Below are 22597 nucleotides of genomic sequence, written 5' to 3' on the forward strand. Positions count from 1 at the left end.
TTTCAAGGTAGTTGGATTTCTTACATTGTAGCTCAGGGCTCCAAAGGATCTTGTGCAAATTGAGAACACCAGGGAAAAACTATTTTGCCCAATTATGATTTAGCCCTGAAAATCAGCATCATTTCTGCCTCATTATATATAAATTACAGTTACGTGGGTAGTTTCAAAGGTCCCAGGCCCAAAGGCAGGGAATATGTAATATGTGGGGGAGAGTCAGTGTCACATTTTAAGAAGTACATCTGAGATAGGATATAAATTAGTGTGGCCATCTTTGGACTGTATCTGCCATAATGAATTTCTTCTTTAATGTTTTTGACATATGGAGGAGAGTCAGTGTCACATTTAAAGAAGTACATCTGAGATAGGATATAAATTAGTGTGGCCATCTTCAGACTATCTGCCATAATGGATTTCTTCTTTAATGTTTTATTCTCCTCCCCTCCTTATATCATCTCTTTGCCTAAATCAAATTATAAAGTGTTTCTTTCCAGTGGTTTTTTTTTTTTTTTTTTGTAGAAGTTTATGGTTTGAATGTCAGCATTTAAATCTGTGTTCCATTTTTAAGTTCATTTTTGTGCATGGAGTGAGATGTGGGTCAATGTTCATATATTTTAGTTTAGAAATTCAATTGTTAAAGCTCGATTGGTATAAAAGACTACTCTTTTCCTGTGTACCTTGATACTTTTGTAGAAAATCAATTGAGTATACAGTGTGGCTTGCTTTCTAGGATTATTTCTCTTTAGCCTGTAGAAATTTCTTCAGTATTTCCTTTAGAGCAGTTCCATAGGTGACAGATTCTTAGTCTCTTTTACATGAGAATGTCTTTATTTTGGCTCCATTCTTGAACCATATTTTTGCTGGATATAGGATTCTGGGCTTATAGTTCAAAACCTTTAAAAATATTTTCTCTTCTTCTATGATTTCTGATGGCAAAACCATAATCATTTTAATAATTATTCCACTATATAATATGTATTTTTTTGGTCAGTTTTCAAGATCCTTCCTATTTGGATTTCATTATTTTTGTTTATGATATATCTAGGTATGGGTTTCTTTGTGCATATCTTACTTGGGATTCACTGGGCTTTTTAAATCTGTAAATGTTTGTCTCTTACCAAATTTTGGAAGTTTTTAGCTATCTTTTTTTATCAATCTGTTTTTCCTCTTTCTAGGTCTCTGCTGTCCATGTGTAGAGTCTTCTCTTGTGTTGTTGGAAGAGGGTATTTGCTATGACCAGTGTGTTCTCTTGGCAAAACTCTGTTAGCTTTTGCCATGCTTCATTTTGTACTCCAAGGCCAAATTTGCCTGTTACTCCAGGTATCTCTTGACTTCCTACTTTTGCATCCCAGTGCCCTATAATGAAAAAGAAATCTTTTTTGGGTGTTAGCTCTAAAAGGTCTTCTGCTCTTCATTCAACTTCAGCTTCTTTAGCATTACTGGTCGGGGCATAGACTTAGAACAGAGATCATTCTGTTGTTTTTGAGATTGCATCCAAGTACTGCATTTAGGCTCTTTTGTTGACTATGAGGACTACTCCATTTCTTCTAAGGGATTCTTGCCTAGAGTAGTAGATGTAATGGTCATCTGAGTTAAATTCACCCATTCCAGTCCATTTTAATTTGCTGATTCCTAAAATGTTGATGTTCACTTCAAGAAAATACTACACATGGATATCACCAGACAGTCAACAACGAAATCAGATTGATTATATTCTCTACAGTCAAAGATGGAGAAGCTCTATACAGTCAGCAAAAATAGGACTGGGAGCTGACTGTGGCTCAGATTATGAAGTCCTTATTGCAAAATTCAGACTTAAATTGAAGAAAGTAGGGAAAACCACTAGACCATTCAGGTATGACCTAAATCATATTCCTTACGGTTGGTTATACAGTGGAAGTGACAAATAGATTCAAGGGATTAGATCTGACAGAGTGCCTGAAGAACTATGGAAGGAGATTTGTGACATTGTGCAGGAGGCAGTGATTGAGACCATCCCCAAGAAAAAGCAATGCAGAGTCAAAATGGTTTTCTGAGGAGGCCTTACAAATAGCTGAGAAAAGAAGAGAAGCTAAAGGCAAAGGAGAAAAGGAAAGATATACCCATTTCAATGCAGAGTTCCTAAGAGTAAGAAGGAGAGAGAAGAAAGCCTTCCTCAGTGATCAGTGCAAAGAAACAGAGGAAAACAACAGAATGGGAAAGACTAGAGATCTCTTCAAGAAAATTAAAAATACCAAGGGAACATTTCATGCGAAGATGGGCACAACAAAGGACAGAAATGGTATGTACCTAACAGAAGCAGAAGATATTAAGAAGAGGTGGCGAGAATACACAGAAGAACTGTACAAAAATATCTTCATGACCCAGATAACCACAATGGTGTGATCACTGACCTAGAGCCAGACATCACCTAGAATGAAGTCAAGTGGGCCTTAGAAAGCATCACTATGAACAAAGCTAGTGGAGGTGATGGAATTCCAGTTGAGCTGTTTCAAATCCTAAAAGATGATGCTGTGAAAGTACTGTATTTAGTATGCCAGCAAATTTGGAAAACTCAGCAGTGGCCACAGGACTAGAAAAGGTCAGTTTTCATTCTAATCCCCCCAAAAGTCAATGCCAAACAATATTCAAACTACTGCACAACTGAGTTCATCTCACAGGCTAGCAAGGTAATGCTCAAAATTCTCCAAGCCAGGCTTCAACAATAGGTGAACTGTGAATTTCCAAATGAACTAGCTGGATTTAGAAAAGGCAGAGGAACCAGAGATCACATCGCCAACATCTGTTGGATCATCAAGAAAGCAAGAGTTCCAGAAAAACATCTATTTCTGCTTTATTGACTATGCCAAAGCCTTTGACTGTGTGGATCAACACAAACTGTGGAAAATTCTGAAAGAGATGGGAATACCAGGCCACCTGACCTGCCCCCCTGAGAAATCTGTATGCAGGTCAGGAAGCAACAGTTAGAACTGGACATGGAATAACAGACTGGTTCCAAATTGGGAAAGGAGTATGTCAAGGCTGTATATTGTCACCCTGCTTATTGAACTTACATGCAGAGTACATCATGAGAAACGCTGGGCTGGAGGAAGCACAAGGTAGAATCAAGATTGCTGGGAGAAATATCAATAACCTCAGATATGCAGATAACACCACCCTTATGGCAGGAAACAAAGAACTCAAGAGCCTCTTGATGAAAGTGAAAGAGGAGAGTGAAAAAGTTGGCTTAAAACTCAACGTTCAGAAAACTAAGGTCATGGCATCTGGTCCTATCACTTCATGGCAAACAGATGGGGAAACAATGGAAATAGTGAGAGAGTTTATTTTTTGGGCTCCAAAATCACTGCAAATGGTGACTGCAGCCATGAAATTAAATGACCTTGTTCCTTGGAAGAAAAGCTATGGCCAACCTAGACAGCATATTAAAAAGCAGAGACTTTACTTTGCCGACAGAGGTCCATCTAGTCAAAGGTATGGTTGTTCTGTAGTCATGTATATATGTGAGAGTTGAGCTATAGAGAAAGCTGAGCGCTGAAGAATTGATGCTTTGAACTGTGGTGTTGGAGACAACTCTTGAGAATCTCTTGTACTGCAAGGAGACCCAAGCAGTCCATCCTAAAAATCAGTCTTGAATATTCATTGGAAGGACTGATGGATACCAAAGCTGAAACTCCAGTACTTTGGCCATGTTATGTCAAGAACTGACTCATTTGAAAAGACCCTGATGCTGGGAAAGATTGAAGGTGGTAGGGGAAGGGGACAACAGAGGATGAGACAGTTGGATGGCATCACCAACTCAATGAACATAAGTTTGAGTAAACTACGGGAGTTGGTGATGGACAGCAAAACCTGGCCTGCTGCAGTCCATGGGGTCCCAAAGAGTTGGCCACGACTGAGTGACTGAAGTGAACTGAACTGAGGCCTCTGATACTACAAATGGTACATCTTTGGTTATTCTCCTGTAAGTGTGTGGGCTCTGCTCAGTTTTTGTTTTCAATCTTTTCTCTTTGTTCTGTAGAATGGATTATTTTTATCTGTTTATCATCAAGTTCACTGATTCTTTCCTCTTTCATCTTCATTCTGGTCTTGAGTTCCCATCTACTAAATTTATTTCAGATATTTTATTTTTCAGTTCCAATAATTCCATTTTTTTTCAATTTCCGTTTCTCTGCTGAGAACTTCTCTTTCCATCCATTGCAAGTGTGTTTAACCTTACTTCATGAAACATGGTTATTATAGCTTCTTTACCAGTCCTTTCTGGTAATTTTAGCATCTGATTGTTTTTCCTTTGAGAAGTGGTCAAGATTTTTGTATTTTCAGGTTGAGTAATTTTGGATTGCTTCTGGGTATTTTGAATATAATGCTGTGTGATTCTGGGTCATGTTAAAATGCTCTAGAGAGTGATGATTTTTTAAACATTTAATTTAATTTTTTAAATATAAATGTATTTATTTTAATTGGAGGCTAATTACTTTACAATATTGTATTCGTTTTGCCATACATTGACATGAATCTGCCATGGGTGTACATGTGTTCCCCATCCTGAACCCCCGTCCCACCTCCCTCCCTATCCCATCCGTCTGGGTCATCCCAGTGCACCAGCCCTGAGCACCCTGTAACATGCATCGAACCTGGACTGGCGATTCGTTTCACATATGATAATATACCTGTTTCAGTGCCATTTTTATTTTTATGTCTTTTTACTCATTGTTTTTTACTTTGGTAGTTGGCAGTCACCTGTTAGATTCAGACTGCAAGTTCTGTCTCGTCTCCAGTGAGCAGGAGTTCCAGTGTCAGTTGCTTTGTTAGTTAGTTCCAGCGTTAGTTCTTGTGCTGCTCTGTCGCGGTCCTGGCTGTGTGCCCCTCGTGGGCTGTGCTAGGATTTGGGTGGTAGTTTTAATTGTAGTTTTCCTCTCAAAGCCTTTGCTTTGCTACTTAGGTCTGTTCCATGCATCAGCTGATGGGGAGTGAGCTCTGTAGTTTTGCTAGTTCAAACACAGCTTTAGTTAAGGGATTCCCTTTTGTAGCTCTTCTTTCTGGGATTACCTCTTTAGTTTCTGCTTCACTGAGTCTCCTTTTCCTGGTCCTCTGGCCAGAAAGACAGATTGCTCTCAGAGCTCTAGCTGTCTGCTCTGCTGTCTCAGCTGCACACACCGACCAGCATCTGCTATTGGGAGAAAATGAATAGAGAAAAAGAGTGGGAAAAAACAAAACAAAACTGAGGATTCTTCCTCTCTTCTTTGGACTGCAAGTGTCCCCTTTCCATAGGCCCTTGCCTAGAAAAACAGGGTTGATTTTGTAGTTTTAACTACCTGCACTGGTGCTGCTTTATCATATAACTGGGACTCGTTCTTGGGGGCGGAGTCAAGAGGAAAAATGAAAACACCTCCTGTCCACCCCCGCCCGCCCCTGCCCCCCCAAGCTAGAAATTAATTCCCTACACATTCTCTGCTTCACTCGAGCCCCTCTTCCCTATTTCCTGGCTAGACAGACAGAGTTCCTCTCAGAGCCTTTGCTCCCTGGGCTGTAGCTGCTGCAGTGCAAGGGCCCTGAGGTTATGAACTGTAATTTGTGAGCTGCAAAGCGGTGAGGTGTAGGCAGCTGCCTGGAGGGAAGAGTATGAGAAAGGTTTGGGGACTTCATAAAGGTCTCGGTTGCTAAGCTAATGCCTTTGCGTATTTTGAAGGTATATGGCTAGATTTTTGTCATGCTGTGATTCTTTTTTTTTTTTTTTTTCATGCTGTGATTCTTTAGTTAGGAGCAGATAGCTAATAGGGCTTCCCTCATAGCTCAGTTGGTAAAGAATCCGCCTGCAATGCAGGAGACCCTGGTTCAATGCCTGGGTAGGGAAGATTCACTGGAGAAGGGATAGGCTACCCATCCAGTATTCTTGGGCTTCCCTTGTAGCTCATTGAGAAATCTGTATGCAGGTCAGGAAGCAACAGTTACAACTGGACATGGAACAACAGACTGGTTCCAGATCGGGAGAGGAGCACGTCGAGGCTATGTATTGTCACCCTGCTTATTTAACTTCTATGCAGAGTACATCATGTGAAATGCGAGACTGGATGAAGCACAAGCTGGAATCAAGATTGCCAGGAGAAATATCAATAACCTCAGAAATGCAGATGACACCACCCTTATGGCAGAAAGTGAAGAAGAACTAAAGAGCCTCTTGATGAAAGTGAAAGAGGAGAGTGCAAAAGTTGGCTTAAAGCTCAACATTCAGAAAACTAAAGTCATGCCATCTGGTCCCATCACTTCATGGTAAATAAATGGGTCAACAGTGGAAACAGTGGCTGACTTTCTTTTTTTGGGCTCCAAAATCAGTGCAGACGTTGATTGCAGCCATGAAATTAGAAGATGCTTGCTCTTTGGAAGGATAGTTATGACCAGCCTAGGCAGCATATTAAAAAGCAGAGACATTACCTTGCCAACAAGGTCCATCTAGTCAAAGTTCTGGTTTTTCCAGTAGTCATGTATGGATGTGAGAGTGGGACTATAAAGAAAGCTGCGTGCTGAAGAATTGATGCTTTTGAACTGTGGTGTTGGAGAAGACTCTTGAGAGTCCATCGGATTGCAAGGAGATCTAGCCAGACAATCCTAAAGGAAATCAGTCCTGGATATTCACTGGAAGGACTGATGCTGAAGCTGAAACTCCAGTACTTTGGCTACCTGATGAGAAGAACTGACTCATTGGAAAAGACCCTGATGCTGGGAAAGATTGAAGGTGGGAGGAGAAGGGGACGACAAAGGATGAGATGGTTGGATGGCATCACCAACTCAATGGACATGGGTTTGAGTGGACCCCGGGAGTTGGTGGTGGACAGGGAGGCCTGGGGTGCTGTGGTCCATGGGGTCGCAAAGAGTCGGACACCACTGAGCTTCTGAACTGAACTGAACTGAGACAGCTAATGCTCAATTTTCCTATTTTTTACTTTGTATTTTTATCATCATAAAGAAGGAAAGCAGCTGGTGTTTAAAAGCTTCAGTATTTAAATATCTTTTTCTTCTGTGGCCAGGATAAACAGCTGGAGAATGACTATTACATATTATTTCTGTTGCTAAATTAATCTTTTTGAAATAATGTAAGTTTTCTTTATTTTCTGTTGTCTTATCAAGAATGTTAGCATAAATAAATAGCCATATGGTATAACGTGTTAATTGCAGTGACTGTTTTATATAGTACATTTTTAATTCCCATTTTTAATGGTATTTTAACTGTAATCTGATGACCACTTTTAAAGGTAGGATTGGAATTTTGTATTTCCTTTAGGATATTAATAGCAATAAAATTATCTATTGAACACTTCTGATTTTCTTTGAGTTCCATACTGTTGTTATCCTGATTTTGTTAATTGTGAAGTTGTACTCAAAGAAATAAATTGCTTGTTTGGATCACACATCTTACAAATAGCAAAGCTAGATTTTGAATTGAACAGCCTGTTTCTAAAACCTGCTTTCTTAATCTTTATGTTATGTTATTTTTTTTAAGGCCCTGGAAATACATAAAAATGTGTGTTTTATCAAACATCTTTTCATCTCATGAAGTCCTAAAGTAGATCCTGGATTCACTATTTTACCTTTATGTAGCTCTTTACTGAGCTTTTCACATACATTAACATAATCACTAACCAACACAGGAAAACAGGCTGATATTAACTGTCACCTTTTTACAGAGGAGGTCAGGTCTTATTCACTATCTTGGCAACCTGTCTGAGGCTTAGCAAGATAGTAAATAGTGGGAATAAGATAACTAGAATTCTAGTTGCTTCACTAATAGGAAGTAAATATAGGAAATAGGAAATAAATATATGCTAAATACAGCTTTTCTATTTATATGTATGAACTGCATATTAATTTAACCCATTGAAGTCTTTCTATAATATGATGATTTTCAAGGTGAAGTCTGTGAAGTATATATTTCCTGTTAAGATGACTTATTTTGTGTTGATATAATGAATTAAAATGCATTGGACTATAAGAACATGAGTCTCTGTTGAATTTTGATTATTTTCACTTTGGGAGCCATTCAAGTATTGCTTGTCTTATAATATTTTACACTGTTCCAAAATTCTGTTTTAAATCTATTTCATCTTTTAGTGTATAACAATTGTTACTTTTATTTTTCCCTTTTTCTTTTTACTGTTAGCAAATGGTATATGTGCATGATAGAATATTAGAAAAGATCCTTCTGGATCTTTTTTTGGCTTGTGCGTGTGCACACGCATGCACACACACACACATACACCCACATACCCAAACACAAGGATCCATTCTTCAACTTTGCATTTCTGCCATCTAGATTTCATGTCCCTGAGTTGCTTCATCCAACACTTTTCCTAAAAGCAGTCTCTCTCGCTAACCTATTTTTAACTGAGAACCTACAGATGTTTTTTTCTCTCCCACTGACAAACGTCTAATGAATGTTTTTAGTGTTAATCATTTTAGTTATTATCAAAACTCGAAGAGAGGGAAATTTCAATGAAGAATTTGTTAGTGGTAAATTTACAGATGCTGAGAACTAGCCCTGTATCTCATTGTTTTGGACACTTGTTAGTCGTTGTTTGGGTACAAGTAAATTAAAAGCAGTCTCTTTAGCAGAGGTCAAAAGAATGTTGTCCACTCCAGTGCTTTCCTATAGAATCAAAGGAAGTTGAGCTGAATTGACAGAGAGCTGTCAGAATGAAACGTCCTTAAAAATGTTGGTGGGAAGAGCTCATGAAATAAATCAATTTAGTTGGAAACAAAAGATTGAATTTAGTGTTCTTTCTCTATTGGAGAAAGTGCAAAAGAATAATTAAATCTTCAAACTATCTCAGGTTTGTGAGTCACAAAAGAGTATAAAGTAGTTTGATGTGGTTTAGAGGAGAAGTGTATTTTATCCGAAGTGCTTGCTGTCTCTGCCTTTCCCCTTTTGCTTCTCAAATATATGTAGTAACTAATCTGACCTAGATGAGGCCTGTTAATCACAACACTAGATTAAATAAGGTTTTCAAAAGAAACAGAAAGATGGAAGATGTAATTTAGTGTACAAATCATTAAGAATGAGAAAAAATTACACTGTATTATTGGTAAACTTTTTCTTTTAATGCAAATGTCTGTAAATCTTTCAAATTCTAGTTATATATGCATTTGTAAAAATCTGTCATAGCAAAGTCATTCATTTATTGCTTGTTTTTTGTTTGTGTGTATGGATAACCCTTCTTCCTCCCTATTAGTGGCCTATTTTAACTCTAAGTTATGGATTGAAATTATGTTCATGTGCTGAATTCACAAATTTAGTAGTGTTGTCCAGTTTTCCCAGTACCATTTGTTAAAAAGACTGTCCTTTCTCCATTGAATGGTCTCAGTACTTTGCTTGAACATCATTAGACTGTTTATAAAGTTTGTTTTCAGGTTCTGTCTTCTATTTCATTGGCCTATACATATCTTTATGATTACTGTAGCTTTAAAGTAAGTTTTGAAATTGGAAGGTGTGAGTCCTCCAGCTTTGCTCTTCTTTTTCAAAATTGTTTTGGCTGTTTGGGGTCTTTGGGGTTGCATATGAATTTTAGGATGGATTTGTATATTTGTGTAAAGAAATCATTGGAATTTTGATAGGAATAGCATTGACTCTATAGGTCATTTTGGATAGTATTGATATCTTAACAATATTATGTCTTTTAATTGATGAACACAGGTTGTCTTTGCATTTATTTATATTTTTAGATCTTTGGGCAGTGTTTTTTAGTTTTCAGGGAATAAGTCTTCTGCTTCTTTGGTTAAATTTATTCCTATGTCTTAAAATTTTTTTTTGATACTGTTATAAACAAAATTCTTAGTTTCCTTTTAGGATTGTCCATTGTTAGTGTATAGAAAGCATTAAGTCTTCTCAGGTGCTATTTAATACACAACATCATAGAATTACTTCATTTTCTGTCAGTATTTCAGTACCAGTCAACTTATTTGGACTGGTATTTGTATACCAATCAGAATAAATGGTAATTTCTGAGTTGAATTCAAGTTCTAAGTTCTTATTTAATTTTTGTTAACCAAACTAAGTTTTATACTTATTTAAGTGTTCTAATTTGAAAACTATAGGTGTGAAGTGAAAATAGAAGATCAAAATAACCTTTGAAACATTGCAGTTTGGGAGCTGTTTATAACATTAAAATGTTCTCAAAATGATATTTTTGGAGTATAGTATAAAGCTTATTATACGTTATTCATGCTCCTTTAGAAGTTCCTGAAAAATGTAATATTGTTTTGCATTTTGGTGTTGGGCTGTACAGTTAAATACAGATTACAGATGATATATCTTTGCTTTTTTTTTCTTTTAAATTCACAGGCCACAGAAACACTATTTAGAATGGGTGTAGCAAGAGGAGTCATCACAACATTAAGAAATGGAGAAGTAAGATGAGAATTTTTGTATATTTATTAGTTCTTAATTCATAGTTTTTTAAATTAATATAACAAATTGAAAATATCTGAAGTACATAATACTGAGTGAATCTGACCTACAAATTGATTTCAGTTAAGTCATATTAGAACCTGATCTTCGGTTGAATATAAATTGCTGAACCTTTTAATCTTTGGTTACTAATTGTTTTTACTCTTAAAAGAAAATAACATTTAATAATAACTTCCTCAAATACATATATATTTATTGAAAATAGCCCCGTATTTCTTTCTTTCTTCCTGTTTTATGTTCTACAATTGTGATACTTCTTTCTTAACATAAAATAATTTGAAATATTAGTATTTATCGCAGAAGGAAGGGTAGTGGGAGGGAGAGAAATGGAGTTTAGTCTGTCCTTTCTTGTAGTTGCGGCTCAACTAAGATCTAAGTTTAGATTTGTCTAAATGCTCCTACCAATTCTTTAAAAATCTAGTACCTGAAATAAATTTTCACCACCAAATTATTACTGGTTCCATTACCACTCTGTCTGCTTTTTCTTTATTCACTTCCTTACTAAGATATCTTTAGGTTGAGGTTGAACATAATGTCACATTGCCATGTTCCCTTTTGTATTCTACTAGCAAATACTTAACCCACTCCAGTGTTCTTGCTTGGAGAATCCCAGGGACGGCGGAGCCTGTTTGGCTGCTGTCTGTGGGGTTGCACAGAGTCATACACGACTGAAGCCACTTAGCAGCAGCAGCAGATATATCAGTCTGTTAGGTGAAAATGTATAGTCATTTGGAAATTATATGCCTTTAAATGTTTAATTGTATGTATATTGGCAAATTACTTTGGTATTGATTTATAATATATACTTTGTCTATGAAAAATACTTAATTCATCTCTTTGTATTCTCAACAAACTAAACTCTGTATTTTTTGAGAGAAAAAAATATTGCCATTAATAAAGTTGGGCATATTTATCTGCCTAAAAGTTTTGTCAGTATGAATTTTAGGTTTTAGTAATTACTATGATTTTTTTAATGGGAGTTATCAGTGATCTTTTGAACTTTATAAAAAGTTTGGGAAAGTAAATATATGCAAGACAGTTTTATAAGTATTCTGAGCATATCAACACATAGTATGCATGTATATATTTTACTTTATGGAGAGGAAGTAGTTAAATCAGCTTGGTTCTGATTCATTCCTCCCTCAGTTACTGAAGATTGTAACTGAAGATTGTAAGAGTAATACCTGGTTAACAGGTATTAACGAGGACAAAATTTTTAAGCCCTCTCTTGCACATTTTTTCTTGCATTTTAAGATCTCTGAAAATGGAATATGTCTTCTAATCAGTGACACCTCATAGTCACCATTTACTATTTTTCACATCTTAACACCTCTAAAATTAAGTCTATGATATTTTAGGGTTGATAAATATGATAATATTCTGTAGATTAAAAAAATACAGAGTGATGCGTAGTGAGTATTCAGTAAATGGTAGCTGGGATAGGCTACAAATTAGTTTTAATTATTTAACTTTGGGAAATAAACAATTAAGACAAAGGAAAACAAAGAAATTATTGAATATATGTATGTACAAGTGGCACAGATATTTTTGGACATAATAGGCTAAGTGCTATGGGAATAGATGATATAATATGGTTCTTGCCTCTAGGGGAGCTTACTCTCTGGTTGGGGAAACAGTGGCATCAATACATGGGAAAAAACCTGAAAAAGAGTAGAAATGTTTAGTTAAGGTTGAGTCTGGAAGTAACTAGAGTCTGAGTCCAGATTCCACTTGCATGCAAGCCTAGTCACTTCAGTTGTGTCTGACTTTTTACAACCCCATGGACTGTAGCCCACCAGGCTCCTCTGTCCATGGGCATTCTCCAGGCAAGAATACTGGAGTGGATTGCCATGCCCTCCTGCAAGGGATCTTCCTGCTAGGGATAGAACCAACGTCTCTTATGTCTCCTGCATTGGCAGGCAAGTTCTTTATCACTTGTGCCACCTAGGACTGTGCTAAATTTTAGTGTCTGGTCAATAATAGAGAGTTTTTGGAGGTAGGAGATAAACCAAAAGTTTTTGGTCTACTTAAAGCAAATTTAGAAATTTAGAATTTAGAAAACTTATGACATGCTAAGGGAGATGGTTAGTAAGGAGCTTACTTGTTCTAGGGTAGTTGGAAAATTGTTTTAGCTCATTACTGTGAAAATATTTGTTAAGTAGGCATTAATAAGTAACTTCATGACAATGATATCAGGTAGGAGGAATGAAGACCGGTGTATCAAGTTTACAAAGATAGTAGTCTTTGAATAAATTTGTGATCTGAATGCTTGATGACACTGAGCTTTGCTTGTCTCTTGTGTACCCTTCCCTGTGTTGGTGGTGGTGGTTTAGTTGCTAGGTTGTATCCAACTTTCTGTGACCCTATGGACTGTAGTTCACCAGGCTCCTCTATCTGTGGGGTTTCCCAGGCAAGAAAACTAGAATAGGTTGCCATTTCCTTTTCCAGGAGATCTTCCTGACTCAGGGATTGAACCCACATCTCCTACATTGCAGGTGGATTCTTTACCACTGACCCACCAGAGAAGTCCTACCCTTCCCTGAATTCTGACTTTAAGCCTATGTTTTGTGTACCTATTGAACATTTCTACTTGCATATTTTAAGAAATGTTGAGACCAGAAAACATGATTCCTTTCTTTGAAAATAAGAAGGTAATTTTTGAAGGGGTTTATAATTTTTTTCTAAGTTATAATGAATCATTAGAGAATTTAAGCAAATGAATGACACATTATCCTTTTAAATCTTCATCACAACTCTGCAAGGGAGAAATATACCCATTTTATACATAAACCAAGTCTCAGAGAAGTTAAACATTTTGCCTATGATCAAACAACTGGGAGATGGGAGCTCTGAGATGTGAACTCCAGTGTATCTCCCAAACCCATTCATTCCACTATATAATATAATCTCCCTCAGTGTATTCACTTACTTAGAGTTTTCTATTCATTCAGTTGTCCTGTAGTTTGACAATTGGAAAATAGCTATAGCTCAATAGCTAAGACCTCTGAGATTATGTAATTAGCCATATGTTTTTGATGCATTCTAATTATCACTGTTATCTTTTCATATGTGTAGTGAAATATATGGCTTAAAATGAAGAGAGAAAAATAGTGACCCTTCACAATTCTGTTTTGTCACTGAATGCCTGACCATGTTGATGTGTTCTTTGTACAGTCCTGTGTATGGGCTAGCTGGATTTTTGTGTTTTGATTAAATTGCATAAAAATGCTATAAAGCAGGTAATTTGGGGGAGTAGAATTTTGTAGTGTGTTTATTTGGAAGGCTAATTTGTAAAATTATCACTATCAAAAATAGTTTTTAAATGTACTTGACTAAAAAATTGTGGTTTTAAAACTTTTTCGAGAAAGGGATAATAGTATTTTCAGCCTTACTTATGTATAGGATGAAACAAGTTGTTTAAAAAAAAAGATAAAATTGCTCTCTTTAATTTATGTATTTCAAGAGTTATATACTGTTGTATAACTTGAACCTGAATAATCCAGAAATCAGTGTTTTTTCATTAGGTTGTTCTTAATTCAGGAGCTTACCTGGTGGCTCGACTGGTAAAGAAACCACCTGCAGTGCAGGAGACCGTGGTTCGATTCCTAGGTCAGGAAGATCCCCTGGAGAAGGCATAGCCTACCCACTCCAGTATTCTTGGGCTTCCCTGGTGGCTCAGCTGGTCAAGAATCCCCCTTTTATGCGGGAGACCTGGATTCTATCCCTGGGTTGGGAAGATCTCCTGGAGAAAGGAAAGGCTACCCATTCCAGTACTGTGGCCTGGAGAATTCCATGGACTATATAGTCCATGGGGTCGCAAAGATTTGGACACAACTGAGCGACTTTCACTTATTCTTAATTCATAGTTTTAAAAGAGAGCAAAGTTAAGCAGTTCTTCACCATAGAAAGGCAGGATTTTAAACTCTAGGACTTTAAACACTTAAAACCTTTTCCTTCTCTGTGTTAGCTGCCGTTGTATATCCACTGAATCACAGAGTATTATGTAATGAAGAAGCTAATGACTTCCTATAGCCAGCAGGTTGATTCATCTGTTACAGCTCTATTAACTTTAAAAAAATTTGTGAATTTCTAAAGTACAAACATATCTGTCTTCATTTTTCCAAAAAGTTTAGTGTTTCATATCTGTGTCTTTATGTTAGAGACTCTGATGAATGGAAGGAGAAATAATCCTTGAAAGTATTTTTTGAGCAGCTTCTAATATTCCTGGCATTTTTTTCAGTTCAGTTCAGTCACTCAGTCGTGTCTGACTCTGTGACCCCATGAACCGCAGCACACCAGGCCTCCCTGTCCATCACCAACTCCCGGAGTCCATCCAAACCCATGTCCGTTGAGTCGGTGATGCCATCCAACCATCTCATCCTCTGTCGTCCCCTTCTCCTCCTGCCCTCAATCTTTCCCAGCATCAGGGTCTTTTCAGATGAGTCAGCTCTTCGCATCAGGTGGCCAAAGTATTGGAGTTTCAGCTTCAACATCAGTCCTACCAATGAACACCCAAGGCTGATCTCCTTTGGATGGACTGATGGCATTTTTTTAGGTGCTTGCATTCCATCAGTAAGCAAAATATCCTTGTCTTTGGGGAGCTTGTATTCTAATCCATTGATAACTTAGTTCTAATTATGGAAGAAGATTGAAAAGTACAAAGCAATGGGGGAAGTAATTATAATTGCAGAGCTTCAAAAGGAGGTATAGCAAGTATATGGTTTAAAAGCATGAGCAGTTTAAATGATAAGGGAAGAAACAAGTAATTTGAGTAGGGTAAGTTAGTTCAGAAAATCTGAGAGAGATGGGAATACCAGACCACCTGACCTGCCTCTTGAGAAATCTGTATGCAGGTCAGGAAGCAACAGTTAGAACTGAATATGGAACAACAGACTGGTTCCAAATAGGAAAAGGAGTACGTCAAGGCTGTATATTGTCACCCTGCTTATTTAACTTCTATGCAGAGTACATCATGAGAAACGCTGGACTGGAAGAAACACAAGCTGGAATCAAGATTGCCAGGAGAAACATCAATAACCTCAGATATGCAGATGACACCACCCTTATGGCAGAAAGGGAAGAGGAGCTAAAAAGCCTCTTGATGAAAGTAAAACAGGAGAGCGAAAAAGTTGTCTTAAAGCTCAACATTCAGACAACGAAGATCATGGCATCCGGTCCCATCACTTCATGGGAAATAGATGGGGAAACAGTGGAAACAGTGTCAGACTTTATTTTTTTGGGCTCCAAAATCACTGCAGATGGTGACTGCAGCTGTGAAATTAAAAGACGCTTACTCCTTGGAAGAAAAGTTTTGACCAACCTAGATAGCATATTCAAAAGCAGAGACATTACTTTGCCAAGGTCCATCTAGTCAAGGCTATGGTTTTTCCTGTGATCATGTATGGATGTGAGAGTTGGACTGTGAAGAGGGCTGAGTGCCGAAGAATTGATGCGTTTGAACTGTGGTGTTGGAGAAGACTCTTGAGAGTCCCTTGGACTGCAAGGAGATCCAACCAGTCCATTCTGAAGGAGATCAACCCTGGGATTTCTTTGGAAGGAATGATGCTGAAGCTGAATCTCCAGTACTTTGGCCACCTCATGCGAAGAGTTGACTCATTGGTAAAGACTCTGATGCTGGGAGGGATTTGGGGCAGGAGGAGTAGGGGACGACCGAGGATGAGATGGCTGGATGGCATCACGGACTTGATGGACGTGAGTCTGAGGGAACTCTGGGAGATGGTGATGGACAGGGAGGCCTGGCGTGCTGCGATTCATGGGGTCACAAAGAGTCAGACACGACTGAGTGATTGAACTGAACTGATTATTCTAAAATCATAAAGGTTATAAATAGAATGATACATTTTTAAACAAAATTTTTTCATGCCTTAAGGTATACTTGAAGAATCTATAAAATATACATATTTATATTCACTCTTAGTCACAAAGTTAATTGATCATTAAGATATTAGATACATGTCCAAAACTTGAAATTATGTTAAAATTATATTCAACTTAATATAATACTCGAATCAAGAATTTCCTGTTATGAATGCAAGTTTTTTATATAAGGAAACCTAGAAGTAAACTTCTATTCATATTTTAAAAATTACTTGTTTTTTTGCTTAATTAAATATATTTTTAAACTATTTCTCTTTTAATATCACCTCAGGAAATATATGTGCTTCCCTGGTAGCTCAGCAGTAAAGAATCCGTCTGCGAAGCAGGAGATGTTTGTTCGATTCCTGGGTCAGGAAGATCCTCTGGAGAAGGAAATGGCAACCCACTCCAGTATTCCTGCCTAGAAAATCCAATGGACAAAGGAACCTGGTGGGATAGAGTCCATAGGGTTACAGAGAGTTGGACATGATCGCAACAACTGAAACACAGGAAATACATGTCTTTAATAAGCAGTGTATTAGTATTTCCAATAGTGAAGTTTCTGAAGCTATTAGAGTGCTGGTACCTAGGGGCTTGTAAAATTTAATCAGTGAGCAGTACTTTCTGAGTGCATCTTAAAGGTAGGTGTAACACGTGGCGCTGGTAGCAGATCGAGTGTTACCTCCCCTCCATTCTTCCCTAAGTATTAATTGAGTGCCAGGTGCTATGCAAAGTGCTGGGTTTTAATTATAAATAAGACTAATCTGGTTTAAGCTCTCAGGAAACTTTATAGCCCCATGACTGCGACCATAAGCCTGTCACTTAGGGCCTTGCCATGCACTGTCCTGTTGTCTTGTTTAAATAGGATTAAAAGCATCCACTCATATTGAATTAAGTAGGTTGATATATTTTCTATATTAACATGAGTATATGGGCATCTCTAACCGCTGGTAATGGGAGACAGATATTTTGGACCTGTAGCTATGCCAATAGCTGCGAGCGTCCCTGGTGGCTCGGCAGTGAAGAATCCTGTCCAGGAAAATGGACTATCTCTTCTATGATAACATCTTTGATTTATGTATTGTATTTTAATGGGAAGAAAATATGAAGATAAGTTTACACATCTGTTGCCATTGAAATATGCTCTTTGTTAACTTGACTAGCTTCCTCTCATATCCCCATATCACTAAGGGGGAAAAAAAATTCTGACCACTTTAAAGTGTCTCCAAACAATATTTTCAAGTTTATTGTTTTTCCTTTGGCAGGGATTTCCTCATTCTGCGTATAGTGGTAAACCATGCAAATGCAGATGGACCTCGATGTTCATGGTTTCCACATCCGCATGTGTGTAGGGCTGACTGTACTAAGCCGTTTTATGTAAGGAACCCGAGCATCTGTGGATTTTGGCACCTGTGGCAGTTCTGGAGCCAGTCCCCTGTGGATGCTGACAGGTGACTGTAGTCTATTAGAGTTTAGCCTAGAAAAGTTACTGTGATGTTTTTTCCTTTCAAGAAGCAAGTAGGGTATAGCTTAAAAAAAGCATATGGGGAAAATGGATAACACCTTGGTAAGGAGAAAACAAATACAGAAAACGATATAGAAAGCAAGGTTAAGGGCTAGGGAGTGTTTATAATAAGCAAGGTATATATAAAGAAGTCCCATTCCTGTCTCTTGATGAGGTGGGAAGAAATGAGTTTTGATTATAGGACAGAAAGTTGGAGATAACTGGAGTCATTAGTCATGATTTCAAGGTGGTGAAACATTAAAAAGAGACTTCAAGGGGGTCTGGGGTTGGCTATATTGTTTGCTTTTACAAAGTTGTATTTCTTAATACCCATCAGTCTAGATGCTATAGATGCTGAACTGCCAGGGGCAGAAGACTTGTCTGACTTCATTTTATTTTTTTCCCACTCTTCCGATTCCATGAATCAAAACAACATGTTATATTTTGGCAGGTGCTTAGAAAATTTAGAATCCATGCCAGAATGGCATTGTAAAACATTGAGCTTCAGAATTTGTATTTTATTCTTGCTGTAACAGTTTATCCTTGTCACTATATTGAATTTAAATGGCTCACCATTTGTATGCTATCACATTATTTCATATTCTTGGTGAACAAACAATTTGGAAAATTCTGATCCAAAGAAGGCCATGGGCCAAGGTGAGGTTTTAATAATATCAGATCACAGTGTTTAAGCTTGGTGGCCTTGTCTATACCAACTCTGTATATGCCTTTCTGTACTGAGATAATTATCTTTCAGAATGCCCTTATTTTCTTCATAATAGTAACTCTGCTTTTGATTTAAGTACAAAAATAAATGTGCCATAATTTTCTCCTTAAACAAAACAAACAATATCTGGACAATATCTGGCTAACTATGGAACACTTAGGTTTTATTTTTCAAAAATTGGAAGGGTTCTTAAGATAACATCAGTCTGTTTTGATCCTAATAGGAAGAGCTGTAGGCCAGGAAAGCGATTATTTCCACATGGGTAAGGCCAGTTCCAACTACCTCCCCCTGAACTTATTAAACTTGCCTACTTTGGTTATATAGCTGTATGTGGTTGAGAGCATTAGCGAATGTAGGCTATCTTTTGAAACTCAAGTCTTTAGATATACAGAAAATGTTTCTTTGTACCTCATATACCAAATGAATTTTGTGTGTAGTGTTGGGGTGAGTTTAGCAGCAAGTAACTGAAACATTTTGAATTTCCAAAAAATTTAATTTTTTATAAAAATGTCTGTCCAATTATAATTTTTACCATTTTGTTTGTACATCTTTTTTTCTTTCTTTGTTGACTCTTGGCTTTTTTCTCAATAGATGAGTTTGCAATGTAAAGACAGTAAGGATGTGGCAGAACTTGAGATTTGTGTTAAATGGTGTGGTTGGTCTTTCTGGTGATCAGCCCAGATCCTAAAGCTATGAATCACTTCATTAGCATAACAGATACTTATACCACTCAGGAAATTCCAAGGATGTTTAAAGCTGTGTACCAGGAACAGGGAGCAAAACACAGATATATTCTTTATTAAAGCACAAATCCATAGATTTCCTTTTTCTGAAAGTTTCATATATATGGAATCATAGAATATATGGCGCTTCCTAGGTATCACTAGTGGTAAAGAACCTGCCTGCCAATGCAGAAGACATAAGAGATGCGGATTTGATCCCTGGGTCAGGAAGATCTCCTGGAGGAGGGCAGGGCAACCCACTCCATTGTCTTGCCTAGAGAATCCCATGGACAGAGCAGCCTTGTGGGCTATCTATTGTCCAAGTTTCACAAAGAGTCAGACACGACTGAAGTGACTTAGCATGCATGCATGCATACACACACAATATATACTCTTTCATATCTGACTTCTTTCACTTAGCACGTTTTTGAGATTCATCCATAGTAGTTTTTCCTTTTCGTGACTGAGTAGTATTCCATTGTGTGGATAATATTTTGTTCATCTACTAACCAGCTAATGAACATATGGACAGTTTCCAGTTTTTGGCTATTATGAATAATATTTCTGTGAGCATTTGCATAGAAGACTTGTGTGTTGACATATGTTTTAATGGCTCTTGGTTTGATACTGAGAGTGAAATTGCTCAGTCATATTGAAACCGTTTACCTTGGATAGGGCGTTGACCCATGTGCTCAAACCAAGCCAAAACCCACTGTACCTGGTTTCAGGATCTAAAGAAGCTCAGGATCTTGATATCTGGTTGCAGAAAGAATTCAGTGAGAGACAAAGTGATAGGTAAGAAATGGGTTTATTCAGATTCAGAGAAAAGCACCCTCCACAGAGTGTGGGCCATAGCAGAGGGCAAGTGTAGGCACGAAAATGTGACATGGTTAGTTTTTATGGGCTGGGTAATTTCATATGCTAATGATTGGGAGGATTATTCCAACTGTTTTGGGGAATGGGTGGAGATTTCCAGGAATTGGGCCACTGCCCACTCCTTGGTCTTTTGACAGTGCCTTGGAACTGTCATGGTGCCTCTGGGTGTGCCATTTAGCTTGCTTATTGAGAATCAAGGTCTAGTGGAAGTTGACTTGTCTGCCATCTTGGACCCATTTGATTTTAGTAGGTTTGTGTTGTGTCCTTGGGCTATGCCACTCTTTCAAAAGTTGTGCCCTGCCCCCTTCCCTCCTATTATAATAGGAGGAACTTTTAAAAGAAAAAGTGGCTATATTATTTTACATTCCAAGTGGCAATGGACAGGAGGTCCTATTTGTCAATATCTTTGCCAGCATTTGGTATTACCAGTCTTTTTGATTATAGCCATTCTAAAAATATGTTGCTATATCTCACTGTGGCTGTAATTTGCCTTTACCTAATGACTAACGGGCCTTCCCTGGTAGCTCAGTGGTAAAGAACCCACTTGCCAATGCAGAAGATGTGGGTTCAGTTGCTGGGTTGGGAGGATCCCCTGAAGAAGAAAATGGCAACTCACTGCAGTATTCTTACCTGGGATCTCATGGACAGAGGGGGCTACAGTCCCAAGCCCGGTGGGCTACAGTCCATGGGGTTGTAAAAGAGTAGGACACAACTTAGCAACTAAACAACAACAGTGACTAAATGATGTTGGGAATCTTGCCATGTGCTTATTAGTCATTGGTATATCTTTGATAAAATGTCTGCTAAAATCTTTTGCCAAGTTTTGTGTGTTTTGTTTCTCAAGTTGTAGGAGGTAATTTTTTTTTTCAAACTACGAACTTTTTTTATTTTGTATTGGGATATAGCTGGTTAACAATGTTGTGGTAGTTTCAGGTGAACAGCAAAGGGACTCAGTCATACGTATACCTATGTCCATTCTACCCCAAAGCCCTCTCCGGTCCAGGCTGGCACATGACATTGAGCAGAGTTCCATGAGCTATACAATAAGTCCTTGTTGGTTATCCATTTTAAATATAGACCTTCCCAGAGTCCCTAACTGTCCCTTCTCCTCGCAACCATAAGTTCATTTTCTAAGTCTGTGAGTCTCTTTCTGTTTTGTAAGTAAGTTCACTTGTATAATTTCTTTTTTAGAATCCACATATGAGGGATGTCATGATATTTCTCTCCTTCTCTGTCTGACTCACTAACACTCTGGTTCCATTCATGTTGCTGCAAATGGTATTATTTCACCTTTTTAACAGCTGAGTACTATTCCAGTGGATATATTTACCGCATCTTCTTTATCCATTCCTCTGTTGATGGACATTTAGGTTGCTTCTATGTCTTGGCTATTATAAACAGGGCTGCAGTGAACCTTGGGGTACATGTATCCTTTTGGATCATGTTTTTCTCTGGATATATGCCCAGGAAGGGGAGAAGGCAATGGTACTCCACTCCAGTACTCTTGGCCTGGAAAATCCCATGGATGGAGGAGCCTGGTAGGCTACAGTCCATGGGGTCGCTAAGAGTTGGACATGACTGAGCGACTTCACTTTCACTTTTCACTTTCATGCATTGGCGAAGGAAATGGCAACCCACTCCAGTGTTCTTGCCTGGAGAATCCCAGGGACGGGGGAGCCTGGTGGGCTGCCGTCTGTGGAGTCGCATAGAGTCAGACACGACTGAAGTGCCTTAAATAAAAAAATACGGTAGCTCTACTTTTAGCTTTTTAAGGAACCTCCATACTCTTCTCCATAATGGCTGTACCAATTTACATTCCCACCAGTATAGTGTAAGAGGATTCCCTTCTCTCCATATCCTCTGTAGGAGGTGATTTAAAAAAAAAAAATTCTGGATACAAATCTATTAAATATATGACTTGAAGAAAAATTTTTTTTCCCCAGTCTGTTGTCTGTCTTTCTCTTGTCTAGGTCTGAAGTTTGATGAGGTTCACTTTGTTGGGTTTTTTGGTATCATCACTAAGAAATCTTTTCTAAGCTAACTGAGAGCCTCCTATGTTTTCTTCTAAAAGTTTTATAATTTTTGGTTTTACGTTTAGATCTGTGATCCATTTTAAGTTGGCTTTTGTATACAGTGTGAGGCAAAGTTTTATCTATTTATGTTGCATATGGATATCCAGTTGTCTCAGCAGCATTTGTTGAAATAGCTCTTCTTTGCCTGTTGAATTGCTTTGACACCTTTGTCACAGATCAACTGATTGTGAATGTTAGGGATTTATTTCTGGAAATTCTGTGGTTCCAGTTCTGCTGAGATGGAGGAGGAAACAGATTCTTATCTCGTCTACTGATTACAACTAAAAACTCTGAACAGAACACATAGAGCTACCATGAGACCTCTGAAGAGTAAATAATCGCAGGAGGTGTAGGCAAGGAAGTCAA

The 22597-nt window shown here is 37.9% G+C and overlaps 1 protein-coding gene across 4 annotated transcripts in view; it reads left to right on the forward strand.

Moving 5' to 3' along the window:
* Positions 1-22597, forward strand: part of TMEM135 (transmembrane protein 135) — a 269519-nt gene that overhangs the window by 108373 nt on the left and 138549 nt on the right. For 3 of the 4 annotated variants that reach the window (XM_068976622.1, XM_068976624.1, XM_068976625.1), the window contains exon 5: positions 10328-10393. The exons of the other annotated variant lie outside the window; for it this stretch is intronic. In XM_068976622.1, coding sequence (XP_068832723.1) covers positions 10328-10393 — 66 coding nt within the window. The remainder of the gene's footprint in view (positions 1-10327; positions 10394-22597) is intronic. 4 annotated transcript variants of the gene reach the window in all.

Source organism: Capricornis sumatraensis, chromosome 8, assembly GCF_032405125.1.
Source record: "Capricornis sumatraensis isolate serow.1 chromosome 8, serow.2, whole genome shotgun sequence".
Taxonomy (NCBI): Eukaryota; Metazoa; Chordata; class Mammalia; order Artiodactyla; family Bovidae; genus Capricornis; species Capricornis sumatraensis.